Source organism: Micropterus salmoides, unplaced genomic scaffold (assembly GCF_014851395.1).
Source record: "Micropterus salmoides isolate LMB-PRFRI ecotype aquatic unplaced genomic scaffold, ASM1485139v1 Ms_hic_scaffold_1, whole genome shotgun sequence".
Lineage (NCBI taxonomy): Eukaryota > Metazoa > Chordata > Actinopteri > Centrarchiformes > Centrarchidae > Micropterus > Micropterus salmoides.
The window spans coordinates 1,579,248-1,600,779 of NW_024040040.1; the positions used below are offsets into that span (position 1 = coordinate 1,579,248).

At 41.2% G+C, this 21,532-nt stretch overlaps 2 protein-coding genes across 2 annotated transcripts in view; both read right to left on the bottom strand.

The window, feature by feature from the left end:
- The window catches only part of LOC119896490 (NACHT, LRR and PYD domains-containing protein 12-like), a 67,665-nt gene extending 46,588 nt beyond the window's left edge, over positions 1-21,077 (bottom strand). The window contains exons 1-6 of the mRNA XM_038709974.1: positions 20,964-21,077; positions 20,573-20,801; positions 19,510-19,512; positions 16,167-17,946; positions 15,879-16,052; positions 13,611-13,784 (exon numbers count right to left, since the gene is read on the bottom strand). Coding sequence (XP_038565902.1) covers positions 13,611-13,784; positions 15,879-16,052; positions 16,167-17,946; positions 19,510-19,512; positions 20,573-20,801; positions 20,964-20,966 — 2,363 coding nt within the window. The 5' untranslated portion in view covers positions 20,967-21,077. The remainder of the gene's footprint in view (positions 1-13,610; positions 13,785-15,878; positions 16,053-16,166; positions 17,947-19,509; positions 19,513-20,572; positions 20,802-20,963) is intronic.
- Positions 10,859-12,164, bottom strand: LOC119912137 (stonustoxin subunit beta-like). The gene is made up of 2 exons (XM_038731199.1): positions 11,824-12,164; positions 10,859-11,672 (listed from the first exon to the last, which is right to left on the bottom strand). The coding sequence occupies exons 1-2, from the start codon at positions 11,900-11,902 to the stop codon at positions 11,062-11,064; spliced, it is 690 nt and encodes a 229-aa protein (XP_038587127.1). The 5' UTR covers positions 11,903-12,164; the 3' UTR covers positions 10,859-11,061.
- Positions 21,078-21,532: the final 455 nt, after the last annotated feature.

The window sequence follows — 21,532 nt, forward strand, 5'->3', positions numbered from 1 at the left end:
TTGGGTGTGGCGGCAAAGTTCCACGCTTCGCCATGAAACAGGAAGTTGTTGTAACTTGATTATACATGGTCAGATATGTACCACATTTTACATGTTTATTAAGAGTCCCCCCCTGAACACATGTACAGTGGGTACGGAAAGTATTCAGACGCCTTTAAATTTTTCACTCTTTGTTTCATTCAAGTCCAATCAGTATAATCAAACACAGCTGGACTCAAATGAAGGTGTAGAACCATCTCAAGGATGATCAGAAGAAATAGACAGCACCTGAGTTAAATATGAGTGTCACGGCAAAGGGTCTGAATACTTATGACCATGTGATATTTCAGTTTTTCTTTTTTAATAAATTTGCAAAAATTTCTACATTTCTGTTTTTTTCTGTCAAGATGGGGTGCTGAGTGTACATTACTGAGAAATAAAATGAACTTTTTTGATTTTTGGAAAATGGCTGCAATGAAACAAAGAGTGAAAAATTTAAAGGGGTCTGAATACTTTCCGTACCTACTGTACATGCAAACATTCAACCACAGTCTAGTCCAGATGTCCCAAAAAGCCTCTTGGAGCAATGCTGTAAACCCAACAGGAAGTCAACCATTTTTGAATTTTATCATTTATCATTTTTGGATGATTTACACACTCCATACTTTAATGAATTCCTCCTAGGGATTAAGTCAGACTGACTTCAGATTTGTGCTGTGCGGTCTAAAGCCTTTGATGAGTAAAAGTTGTACAAATGATGAGTTTTCGTGGAACAGGGTGGCCCTTGCGTGGCATCCAAAACCAATGATTTGTCATAAAACAGAAAGTTGATGTAACTTCAGTCTACATGCTACCAAATTTGGAATGTACTCTAAAAGGCCCGCCCTGAACACACCCACATGCCAATATTCACTCAAAGTCAGAGCGCCACCTGCTGGCAACAGTAAATGACACGTTTCATGCTCTAATGTAATACTCCTAGCAGGTTGGACGTATCAATTTCAAAACTGTCCCAGAAAACCCATAACGCATTGATGAAGCCATGTTCTCGTGACTTTGCAGTTAACGGTGTGGCGACAGCATGGCAGCAAAGTTAAACTCTTTGCCATGACACAGGAAGTTGTTGTAACTTGACTGTACATGCTCACATCTGTACCAGATTTTACACATTTCATGCCCTGAACACATATAGTCCGACCGACTTTAGATTTTCCCTGTCTACTCTAAAGCCACTGATGATTAAAATGTGGTGTGGCGTCCAAAATGGATGATTCGCCATGAAAGAGGAAGTTGTTTTATCTTCAGTGTACATGCTCATATCTGCACCAAACTTTACTGGCTTGATAACAGACCCACCCCAAACACATCTACATGTTCAGTTATAGTCGTATTGCGAAGTGCCCTGTGGCGCCACAAATGGGACACAGAAAGTGATGATTAACACGTTTGTGCAGCGTCCAAAGCCCGTGGCAAATTCACAGCTACACTGGGACTGCTCCAGAATCTCCAACGCGGCCACCTTACACCTTGACGCACTACACATGCGAGGGCCTGCGCAATACTGCTTGCAGCTTTAATTATGTATATTATGTATTTGTGATGTTTTGGCTGTATATTTTGCTTTCATTTGGAAAGTTATTCTGATGTATTTCAAGGTGCGATGTTTGATTGTTGCACATTAATTTTTGTTCTTTTGAAGATAAATGAACTTTATTGTTTGATAACGCCATTAATATTACAATAGCTCCTTTCAGTGTTGTTTCAATTAAAGAGCAGCAACCAGGAGTTTAAAATACTGCAGTCATGATAACGTACGGCCACACCGCTCTGGGGAGAGCCCGATCTCGCCCGATCTCGGAAGCTAAGCAGAGCAGGGCCTGGTTAGTACTTGGACGGGTGACCAAGTGTGTTATCTCAATGCCAACAAAGAATTTAGACATTAAATCTGTTACACTGAAAAAGGGCAGCTAGTGAAATACTAAACCTACTGTCGTCATTATCAGTGCCATAAAATGTGTGATATTTCAGCAGTGTATTTAGTCAGATATTTGAAATACATCAGTAAGAAAATGTTATATGAATTTTAAAATAGAATTATGGCGTGTTAAATGTTAATTACCAGCAGCTGCCAACAATTCAGCATCACTGGCATAGAAAGGATCCTGCTGGAACTTAGAAAGGGTAGATTCAGTCTTCTTTTGTTTGTCTTTCTTTGACTCCTGTTCATGCAGAAAAAAAAAAGACATTGTAGAAAAGCACATACAAAGTTGTACTGTACCACATAAACACAAGTAATTACACTGTTACCACTTCCTATGTCTAAAGCACAAACTTTTGTGCAGAGTAAACAGTGATGATTTTACTACTCAAGATGCATCACATGTGCCTAACTGATTTACACATCCACAACATTTTTTTATAAACAAAACAGTAAATATAATTTTATCAGTTAACCCTTGTGTGGTTAAAGGGTTTGTTTAAAGGGTCAAAGTTACCTCCAAGCGTTTGTCAAGATGAAAGGTGACAGGTGGGAACTCTCTGGCATACTGCAGCAATCGCACCTTTTGCCACTTTAGGAGATCGTTCTTCTCACCCTTCTGGCAATATTCAGACAGCAGCCATATGACCCAGCCCACATCATTTTCAAGCAGCCACCTGAAAGACTGTCCTGCATATTTGCCAAATGTGACAACTAGCTGGCCTTTCCACATTTCCCCTCCAGCTTTCTTTGCAGCAGTCTCCGCCTTTTCAGAATCCAGACAGCTGGGGTCTACTGCTTTGCTGGGGACCATTGCCACACTCTTAGCTGCATCCGTACACTGCAGCTTGGCTTCACCCTGCCTGTACAGACGGATGCATGGGTACAGGTGCTGTTTTTGGTGGCTGCTCAGCCGCTGTTTCAAGGAGAAGCTTTTCCCACACACTTCGCACACATGTTCCTTTGGACCATGAAGCTGCATGTGCCGAGTCAGGTTGGACTTCACAGAGAAACTCTTGCCACTCTTGCCACTCTTACGGCATCCATCCCACTTGGGAAGGAGCAGCTCTCATTTCTAGAAATCTGGCCAAGTTTATTAGTGGACCAAATCCATGACAACCCAGAGTTGAGACCAGGAGGCAGAGTCGCAGTTTAACACACTTCTCTGCCCTTCTTTTTCAGCAGTTACCCACCCAAAACCCTACGCAGAGTCGCAGTCTAACACACTTCTCTGCTCCTCCATTTCAGGAGTTACTTAGTGAAAATCCTATAGTGACGGTGTCTGCCCCCCGACCATCGAAATTATTTAAAAAGGTAAACAGAAGAGGAGCTGTGCATAAAAACCTCATAAAAATTAAAACCACAAGAGCAATAGTGCAAACGAATAGGAGAGTTAAATGTGGACTCTTAAACATCAGATCTCTCTCTTCTAAAGGTGTACTAGTAAATGAACTAATATCAGATTATGATATTGATTTATTTGGTCTTACTGAAACCTGGCTGGGTGATGGAGAATATGTTAGCCTAAATGAATCCACCCCTCCCAGTCATATTAATACTCACATTCCTCGAGGCACAGGCCGAGGAGGTGGAGTTGCAGCTATCTTCGACTCTAGCCTACTAATCAGCTCTAAACCTAAACTAAACTATAACTCATTTGAAAGTCTTGTTCTTAGTCTTTCGCACTCAAGTTGGAAATCACTGCAACCAATTCTTTTGTTATAGTGTACCGAGCACCTGGCCCGTACTCTGAATTCTTATCTGAATTTGCAGAGTTTTTGTCAACTTTAGTCCTTAAAACGGACAAAGTTATTATTGTAGGAGATTTTAATATTCATGTGGATGTTGAGAATGACAGCTTCAGTACTGCGTTTATCTCTCTGTTAGATTCCATCGGCTTCTCTCAGAGTGTTCATGAACCGACTCACTGTTTTAACCACACCCTCGACCTTGTTTTGGTGTATGGTATTGAAATTGAACATTTAGTGGTGTTCCCACAGAATCCCTCTTTATCCGACCACTGTTTGATAACTTTTGAGTTTGTATTGCTGAACTACTCGCCATTGGGCAAAAATTTCTATACAAGATGTCTGTCTGATAGTGCCATAGCTAAATTTAAGGATGCGATTCCATCAGCTCTAAATACATTATCTAGTCACAAAGTAACGGAGGACTCCTATGCTAATTTCAGTCCCTCCCAAATCGATCATCTTGTTGATAGTGCTGCAGGCTCGCTGCGAATGACACTCGACTCTGTAGCCCCTCTAAAAAAGAAAATACTAAAACAAAGACGGTTAGCTCCATGGTATAATACTGAAACTCGCAAATTAAAGCAAATATCACGGAAACTTGAGAGGAATTGGCGTTCCACCAAAGTGGAAAATTCTCGTTTAATTTGGCAAGATAGTCTTAAAACTTATAGGAAGGCCCTCCGTAATGCCAGAGCAGCGTACTACTCGTCATTAATAGAGGAAAATAGGAACAACCCCAGGTTTCTTTTCAGCACTGTAGCCAGGCTGACAGAGAGTCACAGCTCTATTGAGCCAAGTATTCCCATAGCTCTCAGTAGTTACGATTTCATGAGCTTCTTTAATGATAAAATTCTAGCTATTAGAGACAAAATTCACCAAGACCTGCCCTCAATTGGCACCGACTTATCTCTTAACTCAGGAACCTTAGAAACAGCTGTAGAACCAGATACATGTTTAGACTGTTTTGCTTCCCTCAATCTTTACCAACTAACTTCAATAATTTCTTCATCTAAACCATCAACCTGCCTCTTAGACCCCATCCCGACTAGGCTGCTTAAAGATGTTTACCCTTAGTCAGCACCTCTATACTAGATATGATCAATCTATCTTTATCAACAGGCTATGTACCACAGTACTTTAAAGTAGCTGTAATTAAACCTCTTCTGAAAAAGCCCAAACTTGATCCGGATGTTTTAGCCAACTATAGACCTATATCTAACCTTCCATTTCTCTCTAAGGTTCTGGAGAAAGCAGTTGCTAAACAGCTGTGTGACTTTCTACAGAGCAATAGTTTATTTGAGGATTTTCAGTCAGGATTTAGAGCTCATCATAGCACAGAGACAGCACTGGTGAAAATTACTAATGACCTCCTTATTGCATCAGACAAAGGACTTGTCTCTGTACTGGTTTTATTAGATCTTAGTGCTGCATTTGATACCATTGACCATCAGATCCTATTGCAGAGACTGGAATATTTCATTGGCATTAAAGGAACCGCTCTAAGCTGGTTTAAGTCCTATTTATCAGATCGATTTCAGTTTGTACATGTTAACGATGAGTCCTCCATGCACGCCAAAGTTACTCATGGAGTTCCTCAAGGATCTGTCCTTGGACCAATCCTCTTCACTTTATATATGCTTCCTTTAGGCAATATTATCAGGAAACATTCCATAAGCTTTCATTGTTATGCAGATGATACTCAGTTATATCTATCGATCAAGCCAGATGAAACTCATCAGCTAGCTAAACTTCAAACGTGCCTTCAGGATGTTAAAACCTGGATGACCTGTAATTTTCTCATGTTAAACTCAGATAAAACTGAAGTTATTGCTCTGGGGCCTAAGCACCTTCGTGACGCATTATCTAAAGATATAGTTTCTCTGGATGGCATCGCCTTGGCCTCCAGCACCACTGTGAGGAATCTTGGAGTTATCTTTGATCAGGACATGTCGTTTAAGTCTCACATTAAGCAAATTTCAAGGACCGCCTTTTTTCACCTACGTAATATTGCGAAAATCAGGAACATCCTGTCTAAAAATGATGTGAGATAACTGTTGTTGTGATTTGGCGCTATATAAATAAAATTGAATTGAATTGAATTGAACATACACTGCACTTGTGTCCCTCCAAATCCATGCTTTTTATCTGATGTAATAAAACAGAAACAGATTGAGATTAGTTTCTTCTTTTCAAACCGTACAGGGGACTAAAGGTAGTGGTTTTTTTAATTTTAGACTATATTTTTGCTTGCCTTGTGTTTTCAGTGTTTTAACATGTTATTGACTGTTAATGGCTTATCAGTTACTATGAGACAAAATAGTTTAAATTAGTGGAGATAAACTATTTAAATGTACAGTATGTATTCAGTCAAACTGGCAAGTGACAGTAGTGTCACTAGCCATAAGAAAAATCTACCTGTATTTGGATAGTTAGTTAGTTCTAATGTCTAATGTAATTTTTAGTAAAACAATACAAAGACTATCAAGAATTACTGCAGTTTATGATTCATGTTAGTAGTTAGATGGGCGATTATATTTTCCCTATTAAGGCTTTTAAAACTTTAACAGTTAATAACTTTGTAATTACTGCACGTAAATCCACGCAGAAAAAACTGTTAGAATGCTTAAAGTCAAATCTAGACGTGATGTCAAACAGTCCTAGTGTATTTAATACACGAAAATCCACTGTTCCGTGCTAATCGCGGTTGCTAATGCGAGCCGTTACAGCTAACCCCGCCTAAACACCGTCAACGATCGCTCGGTAAAGACTAAAAACATATAAAATCACAAGCGTAATAAAACAGAAACAGATTGAGATTAGTTTCTTCTTTTCAAACCGTACAGGGGACTAAACACTGGAAGACCAGGAGATGGAAAACATGTACACAAGTAACAGTACTGCTATTACTTAATTACTTAAAGTAGAGGTAAAAAGGTATTTTGTGAAATAATAATAATAAAAAAAAATACTACACAAGTACTGAGGAATAATTATGGATGTTATCCTTCATTACCTTTTAATGTGATATTTTGATGATTAGCTTAAAGTTCAAAAGGTATATATACTATTTATGCTTGTCACTCCCATGATGCACTTGACCCGGTCAGTCAAAGCAATGGCTGATTGGTGGGTTGAGGAAGCAGCCTGCTCAACAGAGCTCAGTGATTGGCGGATTGAGCCGCTCAACTTGCTCAACGGCGCTCAATGATTGGTCAGTATAGGGACTTAGAGGAGAGTGCGCCTGAATACCCGGTGCTGTATTCCCAAAACCCTACGCAGAGTCGCAGTCTAACACACTTCTCTGCTCCTCCATTTCAGGAGTTACTTAGTGAAAATCCTATAGTGACGGTGTCTGCCCCCCAACCATCGAAATTATTTAAAAAGGTAAACAGAAGAGGAGCTGTGGAGGAGCACAGGCCGAGGAGGTGGAGTTGCAGCTATCTTCGACTCTAGCCTATTAATCAGCTCTAAACCTAAACCAAACTATAACTCATTTGAAAGTCTTGTTCTTAGTCTTTCGCACCCAAGTTGGAAATCACTGCAACCAATTCTCTTCGTTATAGTGTACCGAGCACCTGGTCCGTATTCTGAATTCTTATCTGAATTTGCAGAGTTTTTGTCAACTTTAGTCCTTAAAACAGACAAAGTTATTATTGTAGGGGATTTTAATATTCATGTGGACGTTGAGAATGACAGCTTTAGTACTGCGTTTATCTCTCTGTTAGATTCCATTGGCTTCTCTCAGAGTGTTCATGAACCGACTCACTGTTTTAACCACACCCTCGACCTTGTTTTGGTGTATGGTATTGAAATTGAACATTTAGTGGTGTTCCCACAGAATCCCTCTTTATCCGACCACTGTTTGATAACTTTTGAGTTTGTATTGCTGAACTACACGCCATTGGGCAAAAATTTCTATACAAGATGTCTGTCTGATAGTGCTGTACCTAAATTTAAGGATGCGATTCCATCAGCTCTAAATACATTATCTAGTCACAAAGTAACGGAGGACTCCTATGCTAATTTCAGTCCCTCCCAAATCGATCATCTTGTTGATAGTGCTGCAGGCTCGCTGCGAATGACACTCGACTCTGTAGCCGCTCTAAAAAAAACACTGAAACTCGCAAATTAAAGCAAATATTGTGGAAACTTGAGAGGAATTGGCGTTCCACCAAAGTGGAAAATTCTCGTTTAATTTGGCAAGATAGTCTTAAAACTTATAGGAAGGCCCTCCGTAATGCTAGAGCAGCATACTACTCGTCATTAATAGAGGAAAATAGGAACAACCCCAAGTTTCTTTTCAGCACTGTAGCCAGGCTGACAGAGAGTCACAGCTCTATTGAGCCAAGTATTCCCATAGCTCTCAGTAGTTACGACTTCATGAGCTTCTTTAATGATAAAATTCTAGCTATTAGAGACAAAATTCACCAAGACCTGCCCTCAACTGGCACCGACTTATCTCTTAACTCAGGAACCTTAGAAACAGCTGTAGATAGACCAGATATATGTTTAGACTGTTTTGCTTCACTCAATCTTTACCAACTAACTTCAATAATTTCTTCATCTAAACCATCAACCTGCCTCTTAGACCCCATCCCGACTAGGTTGCTTAAAGATGTTTTACCCTTAGTCAGCACCTCTATACTAGATATGATCAATCTATCTCTATCAACAGGCTATGTACCACAGTACTTTAAAGTAGCTGTAATTAAACCTCTTCTGAAAAAGCCCAAACTTGATCCGGATGTTTTAGCCAACTATAGACCTATATCTAACCTTCCATTTCTCTCTAAGGTTCTGGAGAAAGCAGTTGCTAAACAGCTGTGTGACTTTCTACAGAGCAATAGTTTATTTGAGGATTTTCAGTCAGGATTTAGAGCTCATCATAGCACAGAGACAGCACTGGTGAAAATTACTAACGACCTCCTTATTGCATCAGACAAAGGACTTGTCTCTGTACTGGTTTTATTAGATCTTAGTGCTGCATTTGATACCACTGACCATCAGATCCTATTGCAGAGACTGGAATATTTCATTGGCATTAAAGGAACCGCTCTAAGCTGGTTTAAGTCCTATTTATCAGATCGATTTCAGTTTGTACATGTTAACGATGAGTCCTCCATGCATGCCAAAGTTAGTCATGGAGTTCCTCAAGGATCTGTCCTCGGACCAATCCTCTTCACTTTATATATGCTTCCCTTACGCAATATTATCAGGAAACATTCCATAAGCTTTCATTGTTATGCAGATGATACTCAGTTATATCTATCGATCAAGCCAGATGAAACTCATCACTTAGCTAAACTTCAAATGTGCCTTCAGGATGTTAAAACCTGGATGACATGTCGTTTAAGTCTCACATTAAGCAAATTTCAAGGACCGCCTTTTTCCACCTACGTAATATTGCGAAAATCAGGAACATCCTGTCTAAAAATGATGCAGAAAAACTAGTCCATGCATTTGTTACTTCTAGGCTGGATTACTGCAATTCCTTATTATTAGGCTGCTCGAAAAAAGTCCATTAAGACTCTTCAGCTGATCCAGAATGCTGCTGCACGTGTTCTGACAGGAACCAGGAAAAGAGATCACATTTCTCCTGTTTTAGCTTCTTTGCATTGGCTTCCAGTAAAATCCAGAATAGAATTTAAAATGATTCTTCTTACCTACAAAGCTCTTAATGGTCAGGCACCATCTTATCTTAAAGAGCTCATAGTACCTTACTACCCCACCAGAGCACTGCGCTCCCAGAATGCAGGGTTACTTGTGGTTCCTAGAGTCTCCAAAAGTAGACTAGGAGCCAGAGCGTTCAGCTATCAAGCTCCTCTCCTGTGGAACCAGGTTCCAGTTTGGGTTCAGGAGGCAGACACCATCTCCACATTTAAGAGTAGGCTTAAGACTTTCCTCTTTGATAAAGCTTATAGTTAGCTGGCTGGCTCAGGTGGGTCCTGAACCATCCCTTAGTTATGCTGCTATAGGCCTAGACTGCCGGGGGATTTCCTATGATGCACTGAGCTCCTCTCTCCTCTACTTTCTCTCCCTCTGTATGCAACCTCATCCCATTATTGCATGTTACTAACACAACTTCTCCCCTTTCTGGTAGTCTTGTGCTTTCTCGTCCCTCTCCTCTCTCCTCCTGTCACTTCCTGCAGGTGTTTCTGGCTCTGGAGCTGTGGAGTCTGGATCTGTGGCTGCGGGTCACCTGCTGCCCCCGTGTTCCTGCTCGACACCCTCTGCTGCAACGACTATTGTTACTAGTCTTATTGTTATTATAATCATTAACATTACGACTGTTACCATTAACACTACTATAAATATCTGTACCATTTTTCATTTAGTCTATAGCAACATCACCTTTACTGTCTGTACCTCTGTGTATATTGTGTAGGCTGCCGTCTCTCTCTCTCTCACCCCAACCGGTCGAGGCATCTCTCTCTCTCTCTCACCCCAACCGGTGGAGGCAGATGGCCGCCCACCCTGAGCCATGGTTCTGCTCGAGGTTTCTGCCTCTTGAAGTTTTTCCTTGCCTCTGTCGCCTAGTGCTGCTCTTGGTGGGAACTGTTGGGCTTCTGTTAAATAGCATCACAGAGTACGGTCTAGACCTGCTCTATGAAAAGCGCTGAGAGATAACTGTTGTTGTGATTTGGCGCTATATAAATAAAATTGAATTGAATAAACTACAGTCCCTGAACTGTAGTTTATGTTGTGTTGAAACATTTCTTTCAATAAAAAAAAGATTACAGATTACATTTTATGTCCCAACATGAAGGTTTACTTCCTGTTTCAAAGTCATCTCCACACAAACAGCTCTGGAGTACAAATACTGAATCCTTCATCTGTTTTGTGACTGATATTCAAAGTCAAAGTGTTTCTACATGTTAAAGGAGTGAACATGGGGCTCTAATATAAAGACACTCAAATCCCAAAACACAGAAGGAAATGTGAAAAGAGGGAATATGTGCTACGTGGTAAAAAACTAAAGAACAAACTGGTTAAAGCATGTCTTTATGGACAATGGCGTCCACAAACTTTTGGTCATATACTGTATCTTCCAGCTGAATGGTGTCAGTAGTCCTGAGCTGAGAAAGACAACAAACACACTCTGTGACATTTTGCTTTTATTGGAACAAGAGCCAGAGCAACACATTCAAAGCAACACATGACAGAAGGTACAAGTCAACGGCATTTCCACCATTTAATGATCAGAGCTTCTATCTTTAAAGGACGGGAAGTGGAAGAAGTTTACAATAGAAATGAGGAATCTGTTCAATCACTTTGAATCGCTTTGTAAAAAGTTCATTGATGAATTTATTACAAGAAGCTGAAAGATTTCTGGAACTGTAATCCTGTACAGACTCAACTGATCTTTTTTCTAACAGGAGGAGACTCTCCCTCCAACAGAGAACACAGAGACACCGAGGAACCAGACCTGAACCAGAACCTGAACCCAAAGCCAGGATAAAGGGGTTCAGTGAATGTGGTGTTGAAGGTATGTAGGTGTATCAGTGTGTCAGAGGAGACTCTGTAGAAGGACATAGTGCCAGCAGGACAGTCCACATACACTCCTACTCTGTCAGAGCCAGAGGAGGAAGATGTGGAGGAGTAGGAGGAGGAGAAGGAGGAGATGAATGTTCTTGTGTTATTATGAAAGACAGAGTAACCACCATCATCAGAGCAGTTCAGTCTCCAGGACTGATCATTCTCCCCAAAGACACAGTCTTCACTGCCTCCTTTCCTTCTGATTCCTCTGTAACTCACTGATACATAAACACTTCCTCTCCACTCGAGCTCCCAGTAACAGCGAGCAGTCAGACCATCTCTACACAGCAGCTGAGGCCAGTAGTCAAACCTGTCTGGATGATCAGGATATGACTGATCCTCCTTCACGCGTGTCGCCTTCCTGTTGTTGTCAGAGAGTTTGAGGTTTCCATTTACTGTGTTTGTGTCAATAGTGAGTTCACAGGAATCTGATGGAGAGAACGAGACACAATACAGGTGCGGTTATTGATCTATCATCTGTTCATTGATTGACACTTTGAATGAGTGATGAGTCACAGTCTGAAGATGGTTGAATGTGTGCTGCTTTGTTTTCATGAATCAAATGAAAAACACACTTACACTTAATCAGACCTGGTCTCAACCATTGGACTCCAGCAGGCTCCACTCTGAAAGGAGGAGGGGGGTCAGACCAGCACATCCTCTTTCAGCATTAAACATGGACATTACATTCCTCTCATGCACTCATTTCACACAATTTTTTGTTAGATTATTCCTTTTCCTTTTCCAATTTCCTACACACCTGAAAAAAAAATTTGTAGTGGCAACAGGTAAAAATATATTTATTCAGATTTATTTATACTGATGAATTATGACATGTTTTAAATGAACCTTTTTTATTTTATTGGTCCTAGAGACTAAAAGGTTTACATTGACCTATGTACTGACACAGGAAACATCGATCCCAGATGCAGGCACTTAAGGGGAATGGGCAAAATTTCGGGTGTTAATTGAACAAACGGTGAAACTTAGAGTGTAGATGAAGTAGTCCCAAAAAAAAAAAACAGGTCAAGAAAGATGAAAAACCAGAAATTAATATGACAGGTTAAATCAACAACTTCTGGAACATGAAACATGAGTAGAAAGACAGGTGGCAAGACTGAACAGCTCTCCCCCTTCTGGAGGCTGACAGTGAAGGTAAGCCCTCTATGTAGGCCAAATGCCAAAGATGAGACCCCTCTGGATGCGCTGAGGAGGCTGAGTGGGAGGCCAGCGACAAGACTGAAGACGAAAGCCAGAGTTATTGAGGTTGAGCAGTGATAGTGAGTTGCTTTATCACATTTGGATCAGGGGGATCACCACAGCTTAGTGGGTATGGGAAGCTCAGCACCAGCGATGAGTTGAGAGAACAGCTGACGGGATACTGGCAGCAGGAGTCGGTTGTACTGTCAACTTTACCCGAGGCAGGACTGGTGGTACCATCGTGGTACTAAATAACATAGTCTCTGCGGTGTTAGCAAGAACAGTATCTGGGGTGCTAATCACATGAATCTCTGGTGAGCCAGATAGCAAAGTCATTGGAGAACTGAGTACTTAAGTGTCTGGGGAGCCAGACAGCTAATTTGCAGTGAAGCTGGGTAACAATGTCTCTGAAGGACAGATCAGCTGAATGTCAGGAGTGGAAGACAAAGTCTCTGTGATGTGCTGGCTAGCATGGAGCCCTGGAAGGGAGACTCATGATTCAAGTCTGAGGTGCAGGAAACAGGGAAAGGCCCAGAAGCAGGTTCTAAGAGGAGGCTAGAAAGCTGGAGACTGTTTGACTGTCAGTTAGCAGGCCGGGACCAGAGCTGGTGGCTGACAGGCTGTGATGAAGCCTGGTGATTAGCATGCTTTTGGCTAGCAGACTCTAAGGATTCTTACTGATAAACTCCTTCAATAAAACATTTTAGATCTTCTAAAAATTCATGTGACAAGACTGTTTAGAAGTCACAGTAATGTGTGAACATCTGTTTTACATTTGTCTATCCACAGTTACAGAGAAAATGTTTCCTGACTAGTTGGCTGTTGCTGCAGCAGACCTCCTCATACCTGAGAGTGTCCAGTCTCCAGTGTGGATCCTCCAGTCCCGCAGACAGCAGCTTCACTCCTGAGTCTCCTGGATGATTGTAGCTGAGGTCCAGCTCGCTCAGGTGGGAGGGGTTGGAGCTCAGAGCTGAGGCCAAAGAAGCACAGCCTTCTCCTGTTATCAGACAGCCTGACAGCCTGCAAACACAGAAGACAACACACAGCAGATTATCTGAGGGTATGGTAAGCAATATTTTGTGAGAACACACACTTCAAGAAAATAATAGAGATTATAATTATGGAAATATCTCAAGCCATTTAAGACAACAGTAACTTGATCTGACCTGAGATTTTCCAGAGTACAGTGTGGACTCTCCAGTCCAGCAGACAACAGATTCACTCCTGAATCCTGCAGGTTGTTGTTACTCAGGTCCAGCTCTCTGAGACTAGAGGACTGGGAGCTGAGAACTGAGGACAGAGCTTCACAGCTTCTCTCTGAGAGGTTACAGTCACTCAGTCTGGGGAGACAGAAATGAACAAGAAGACAGACAGATATACAGGCATGATATAATTTAAATTACATCATATAATTACAGCTTTTTAAAATAAGATTTAAGAGCAATTATATGTGTTTGCAGTATTTAAGATGAATTGAAGAAATATCTTAAGAGTTTTTGTGGATTTTTTTTATAAAGTAAAATTTACAATCCTGATGTATAATAGATATGACTGAACTTTGATTTACAATAAGAATCTTTGCAAGTGGGTTGACACCGGCATCACAGAGAGGTCTGAGACCTGCTGTTTATGCATACTTTGGCAGTACCCTCACCAATGCTACCTGGTATGGCAGGAATTTTAAGTGGACAATAAAAAAACAAACAATTTAATTCCAAACGTATCCTCAAACAACCATGACAGACATGAGTTACCTAATACTTGATGCAAGGTTTGGAAATATGGTGCTATTCATGCTCCTTGTAACAACAACTTCACATACTTGCAGATGGAGGGTCCATTCAAAGGCACATGTATACATGTACAAATGTATAAATAAAGGACAAGTGAAGTTTTTGCGAATGATGAAATGTAAAGTCAAGGAGACCCCAAAATCTTGAAATGTTTCTTCTGTGTTTAGCTCAGTCGATACAGTGCAGGACTCTCACTTGGAAGGTTGTAAGATCAATTCCAACTAACTGCAGATATTTTTTTCTCACTTGTTTATTTATCCATTTATTTATTTTTTATTTTTCTGCTGTCAAAGCAATCTAGCCGCGGGCCAGATATTATTGCTAGCGGGCCGGTTCTGGCTCGCGGGCCACCTATTGCCAATCACTGTACTACACTGTATCACACAGCATCCAGTGGTCAATTTAATTCAATTGACGGGTAATGTTCTTAGTCTTGATATGGTGTTGCTATTGTCTGTGCATGCAGTAGCGGGATATAACACAAGCAAAACACAAAGCTTAACTACTGTGGTGTAAGTAATTGCCGCTTTTCACACAGTAACCAACAGTGAATTTTCATTCAACGGTCATGTTGGGTTTCAGCCTTGATAAAGCACCATTACTGGTTTCATTCACAGTGTCAGGAATAAAATGAGTAAAGGCCCAGCAGCGTCGCATTGATACAAAATATCAAACACGTAAGGATACTAATGAAGTCCGGATCCTGTACAGCGAGAAAAAGCAGTGGGTTGATATAAAAAGATCAAGAGATCGGGGCGTCAGAGGTTATCCATCTCTCGATATATGGACAGTGGAGACCATATATTCATTTTCAGGTATGAAACCATTATGTGGTAAATAATGATTTCCTTTGGGATCCAAAAGCATGTTTGGTAACACAAGAATCTAAAAACAAAATGAACAAAACAGTCTACTCTCGACTGTTAAGATAGACCTAAACTTAAATAAAATATTGAAAGTAGGTATCTCCTTTCTGTAGTGGAGGCTAGGAGTGGACCGCTGAGAGATGCGAGTTCTCTCCTTTTAAAGGTTCACTTTGTTCCCATGATGTGTGAGTTTCCAACATACTGTAAATCAATCATGTTCTTGCATTCATATTTTAATTTATATTTGAAAGTTTGATGACCAGTTTGTTCTCTTGTAGACCTGATCAGCTGATAACATTCAATGATACCATAACAGCTGCTTGAATTCAGATTTCAGAGTTGTATCTGACAGGATTTACAGGAGAAACCTCTGTAGAGCCTTTACTGCTAACCTTTTGCAAACACCAGGGACTAGTGACAAAGCCCACCTAAAAAGGTCAGTCATGTATGGGATAATGTGACTCAGATTTAAGATTTAACTACAAAAAAGTTAGTGCCTCCTTGTGGAGGTATTCCAGGCAAAAGGAGACCTTAGGGACGACTTTGAAAACTCTAGAGGAATAGCTTGTCAAATCTAGGAATCCCTCAAAATTCAGCAGGTAGAGATAGAGGACATGACTATGGCAGACATAGGATACTTTGTTTAGCCGGCTGCCACTGGAACTAAGACCTGGTTGGATGGGTGGAAATCTTGATCTGAGACACATGGTTGAAACTGCAGATAACTGATTAATAAATATCACAAATCAATTACAACACTAACTTAACTTCTTACCTGAGAGTTTCCAGTTTACAATATGGACTCTCCAGTCCAGCAGAAAGCAGCTTCACTCCTGAATCCTGCAGGTTGTTGTTACTCAGGTCCAGCTCTCTCAGACTAGAGGACTGGGAGCTGAGAACTGAGGACAGAGCTTCACAGCTTCTCTCTGAGAGGTTGCAGCCATTCAATCTGGAGAGACAATGTAAATTTTAAAACACACATAGTATGTAATTATTCTCTACTGCTGAAAAGATGGTTGTGTATGTGTACTACGTGCAACATATGCAAATATGTTCTGCTTACAGAGCTTTCTTGGAGGCTTTGACCACAGCCGTAAGAAACAGAAGAGCCTCCTCTGAAGCAGAGTATTTCTTCAGGTCAAACACATCCAGATCTTTTTCTGATGACAGTAAGATAATGACTAGAGCTGACCACTGAGCAGGAGAGAGTTTCTCTCTGGAAAGTCTTCCTGAGCTCAGGTACTGTTGAATCTGCTCAACCAGAGAGCGATCGTTCAGTTCATTCAAACAGTGAAAAAGATTAATGCTTCTTTCAGGACAAGGGTTTTCTTCAATCTTCTTCTTGATGTACTCGACTGCTACCTGATTGGTTTCTGAGCGACTTCCTATCTGTGTCAGCAGACCTTGTAGGAGATTCTGATTGGTCTGCAGTGAAAGTCTCAGAAGGAAGCGGAGGAACAAGTCTAGGTGTCCATTTGAACTCTGCAAGGCCTTGTCCACAGCACTCTGGTAGAACTGTGTCATTGCAGAAACATCCTTTCTTGTTTCAGATATCTGGGATGTTGATTGTTTTTCTGACATGAAGGTCAGATGGACATGAAGAGCAGCCAGAAACTCCTGAACGCTCAGATGGACGAAGCAGAACACCTTGTCCTGGTACAGCCCTCTCTCCTCTTTAAAGATCTGTGTGAACACTCCTGAGTACACTGAGGCTGCTCTGATATCGATGCCACACTCTGTCAGGTCTGATTCATAGAAGATCAGGTTGCCTTTCTGCAGCTGCTCAAAAGCCAGTTTTCCCAGAGACTCAATCATCTTCCTGCTCTCTGGAGTCCAGTGTGGATCTGTCTCAGCTCCTCCATCATACTTGACGTTCTTCAGTTTGCACTGAACCACCAGGAAGAGGATGTACATCTCAGTCAGGGTCTTGGGCAGCTCTCCTTTCTTTCTGGTCTTCAACACCTCCTCCAGAACTGTAGCAGTGATCCAGCAGAAGACTGGGATGTGGCACATGATGTGGAGGCTTCGTGATGTCTTGATGTGGGAGATGATTCTGCTGGCCTGCTCCTCATCTCTGAACCTCTTCCTGAAGTACTCCTCCTTCTGTGGATCAGTGAACCCTCTGACCTCTGTCACCATGTCAACACACCCAGGAGGGATCTGATTGGCTGCTGCAGGTCGTGTGGTTATCCAGAGGCGAGCAGAGGGAAGCAGGTTCCCCCTGATGAGGTTTGTCAGCAGCACATCCACTGAGGTGGACTCTGTGACATCAGTCAGGACCTCATTGTTGTGGAATTCCAGAGGAAGTCGACACTCATCCAGACCGTCAAAGATGAACACAACCTGGAACTCTTCAAACCTGCAGATTCCTGCTTCTTTGGTTTCAGGAAAGAAGTGATGAACAAGTTCCACCAAGCTGTACTTTTCCTCTTTCAGCACATTCAGCTCTCTGAAAGTGAATGGAAATGTGAACTGTATGTCCTGGTTGGCTTTGTCTTCAGCCCAGTCCAGAGTGAACTTCTGTGTTAAGACTGTTTTCCCAATGCCAGCCACTCCCTTTGTCATCACTGTTCTGATTGGTTCATCTCTTCCAGGTGAGGCTTTAAAGATGTCTTCTTGTCTGATGGTTGTTTCTGGTCTGTCTGGTTTCCTGGATGCTGTTTCAATCTGTCTGACCTCATGTTCATCATTGACCCCTCCAGTCCCTCCCTCTGTGATGTAGAGCTCTGTGTAGATCTGGTTCAGAAGGGTTGGGTTTCCTGCTTTAGCAATCCCCTCAAACACACACTGGAACTTCTCCTTCAGCTTAGATTTGAGATTAAGCTGGCACATGTTAGGAGATTCTGAAAATACAATTAACAGTTTAGAGTATACTCTCAAAGAAATATAGCTACTTATTTTCTTCTAAAAAAGAGGAGTGGACCTTTCAGTTTTAAACCTTTTTGAGCTGGATTGAACTGGAGTGATTGTGGGATCAAACATGTTTTTAAGTTGAGTAGACTGAACTTGTTATTTACATAAAAGTTAAGCTAGATTTCTTTGGTCGAATATTATGTGTTCATTAATTTTAAAGTTATCCATTCGTTTGTGTTTTTTAGCCAGTAGAAAATCTCTCCAATATAGCTAGCTAACTTTAACTTGATGCTGTCTTTCCAGATAGAGCATGCGCTGTTTGTCCACGAGATGACTATTCAATACTGTTGTCCTTTGTCATGTGTTACGATCCTATCCTGAGTTTCTCTGACTTTAATGTTCGGTCAGTTCAGTATCTGTTATTTAGTCTGCATTTTGGTTCCATGTTTTAGTTCCCACTCCTGTGCCTTAGTTAATGTCTTGTCTAGTTCTTTGTCTGCATTATTTTAGTTTAGTCTGCTTTGTATTGTGTGTTCTAGTTCTGTGTTCTCATTTAGGTTTGTCTGTTATGATCCCTGTGTTGTAGTTGGTCTGTGTTTGTCTGTTTACATAGGTTTCTGTTAATGTCTGAAGTTAGATTCTTGTCTGGCATTTTGTAACACGTGTTCTGTCTGTTCCCCTAGTAATCTGCCTGCCTGCCTGCCTCTCTGTTTTCCCCTGCTGTCTCTCTGCCTGCCTGTCTCGTCAGTCCTGATTCCTCCCACCAGTGTTTCTCTCGCCTGCTCGTTAGTCCTTAGTGTTAAATGTTTGCCGTTTCTGTTCAGTCTTTGTCTGGTCATTGCAGTGTGTTGTAGTTGCTGTTTGTCTTGCCTGCCTGTTTCCAGCCTGAACACAACCTGTACTTCATTTGTTCTGTGGATTAAGGATCACACCCGTTCTGGATTCTCTGTTTGTTTTTGGTATATTTTGGTTTACATTGGACTCAGCCACTCATGTGTAAGTGTGCTCGCTTTTAGTTGCCTTAATAAATCATTGAACAGAACCTGTCAGCCTTGTGTCCTGCATTTGGGTCCTCCCACCTTTCAACCTACACCACAAACCCTGAAAGTCATGAATGCAGGTATGTTACAGTATGTTGTTTTAAATTTTATTTATGAGTTGTCATCCGTGCTGTGTGTGCGGTTACGCAACAGAGCTTTAACTGTTGCCAGATATTGACGAGCTGGGCAGATGCAAACATTTACAAAATCAGGCAAATAGCATTAAGGTTTGGTTGTTCAACTAATATAATTCAAATCCAGTAACTGTACACTATGCCACTAGTGGCTGTGTTGGAAAGCAGTCTTTATCACCCTTTCACAAGCCAGCAGAAATACTTTCACCTTCCAATAATGGCGTATTTAATCTATGCAGGCTATAAATGGTCTGTTCTTGTGTAGCACCTTTGTAGTTCTCCCACCAACACCCATTCAGCTCATTCATACACATTCACATGGCACAGCCCAAGAACACTTGATCTGCCAATCTTTGAAGTTAGTTGGCACCTGCTCTACTTCCTGAGCCACAACCGCCCCTAACATCTAAATCAGATGGATTGATTCTGATATAGTAACAGAATCCTGTCGATGTGCAGAACATGGCTTTCTTTTGATGGACATGAGCCTGTTAATTTTCTCATTGGTTGCTTTTTGTTTTATAGCAATGTCAGACTGTGAATTCATTAAATATAATGTTGCCAGGATAACTGATCTTGGCTTTCATTTAGGGTACCAGTTGCTATTTTTGCAGGAACAATATTTTTTGTGAAGAAGGGAGAAAAACTGGGTGGATAAAACAGTACTATTTCCCTAACCTATTCATCAATGGACGTCTCCCGTGTTATTGCCTCAGTAATTCTTTGTGTTGGAAAGATTATGTTCATCTTTAGGAATAAAAAGATTGTATTGGTTTGTATTGCGCTATTTAAGGCAAATCATGTGAGGCTCCCTTCATATGAAAGCATGTGGTTTGGGTTGGTCCATATCGACAGATTCAGAGAACAATAGTAGGCTAGGCAGCAAGCAAGTGTGATGTTTTAAAGTGATCTCATCATTACCTTCATGTAGATTTAAAAAGAAGTAAAATTGCAACATGCAAAGGGTAGCAAAGATGAGGGCAATAACAGTTAAAAGCAGAGTTAAAGCCAGTCCAAAGCACCAGTGAAATGGAAAGAATGATTATGATATGGTTAATTTATTTATCCTACTTAAGGGCTCAGCTAAGGTCATTACTTTACTTGAAGAAAGATCGATAGGTGTTTTCAGTTTTTAAAATATGTTTTAATCGCACATTTTGTGTACTTTTATCAAGAATGCAGGAATAAGGACCCCTGACAAATGCTTTGTCTGCATAGTGGGTTGATGAGGAACCTTGGTCCATTTTTGTTCACCCAGTGTGCCCCTGAAGCAGACTGTATGAGCCAATCAGAACGAAGACTTTTGACCTGTATTTGATACTAACTGGGCGTTGGGAAACAAAACAGAATGGACAAATTAATTCCGAAGGTCAACAGGAAATTAAGTATATGAAAGTTTCCCGTTTATCCAGCAGCTTCAATCTTTAGAGAAATCCTCTTACCGCTCTGCAGACGCTCAGCCAGCTCCTCCTGCTTCATTCTCCTCAGGAAGTGCAGTGTGATCTTCAGAAATGCCTCCCTGCTGCTCCTCCTCTGCTCTTCCTCCTCACCCTCCAACACCTCCTCATCCTCCCTCTGACTCTCTAAGCATTCTGGGTAATCTGAACTCAGAGCCTTCTGGATCTTCTTCAGCTCGTTCTTCACAAAAGTGACAATGTTGTCCTCCAGCAGCTGGAACAGAATATTATATGAAGGACACAATCAAAGTCAAATCATGGAACCAAACATCAGATCCATGTTGGACAGACTGACAATCCACTGGTCTAAAAAGTGCAGCGTGGAGATTATTGTGAACAGAATAGATGGAAAAGTAGTTGTTGTACATGTACAGACCATAAATATGGAGTCCAGGTGTGTTTGATGCTGCTGGGCAGACTGACCACTGGGAACCTCTGAGCTCTCCTGGTGGACTCTGTGGAGGAATCATGAAGAGTTAGCTCACATTATGTTTGTCCACACAGAGACAGACACAAGGTAAAGGTCCATGAATTGGTATTTGGGTGTGAACAGTGAATCAGATGAGCCCCTGTTATGGTAAAGGTTTACTTGTCCTACTGATCCGACTGAGAATCAACAGATCGGTCTGCAGTTGTTGATTCTCAGTGGGATCAAAACCGTGTCAGTTTGGTTTGATACCAAATGTTCTTACCAACCCCTCAATACAGCCCTCCATCCCTTAGTCTATACTGCTGAAGTGTTTGGAGCAAGGCAGCTAGATGCAGTGTCTAATTTTATCAGACTTGTTGATTTGGACTGGAAAAGTAATATGATTAATATTAGGTTTAGTTCACTCTGCTTGTCAATCATTGTATGTATTGTTAAATGCTAATGTGTGTAACTTTTAGACAAGCACCTGTTTTTGTACACATCTTTATAGTTTTAACTGTGTATCTACGGTACAT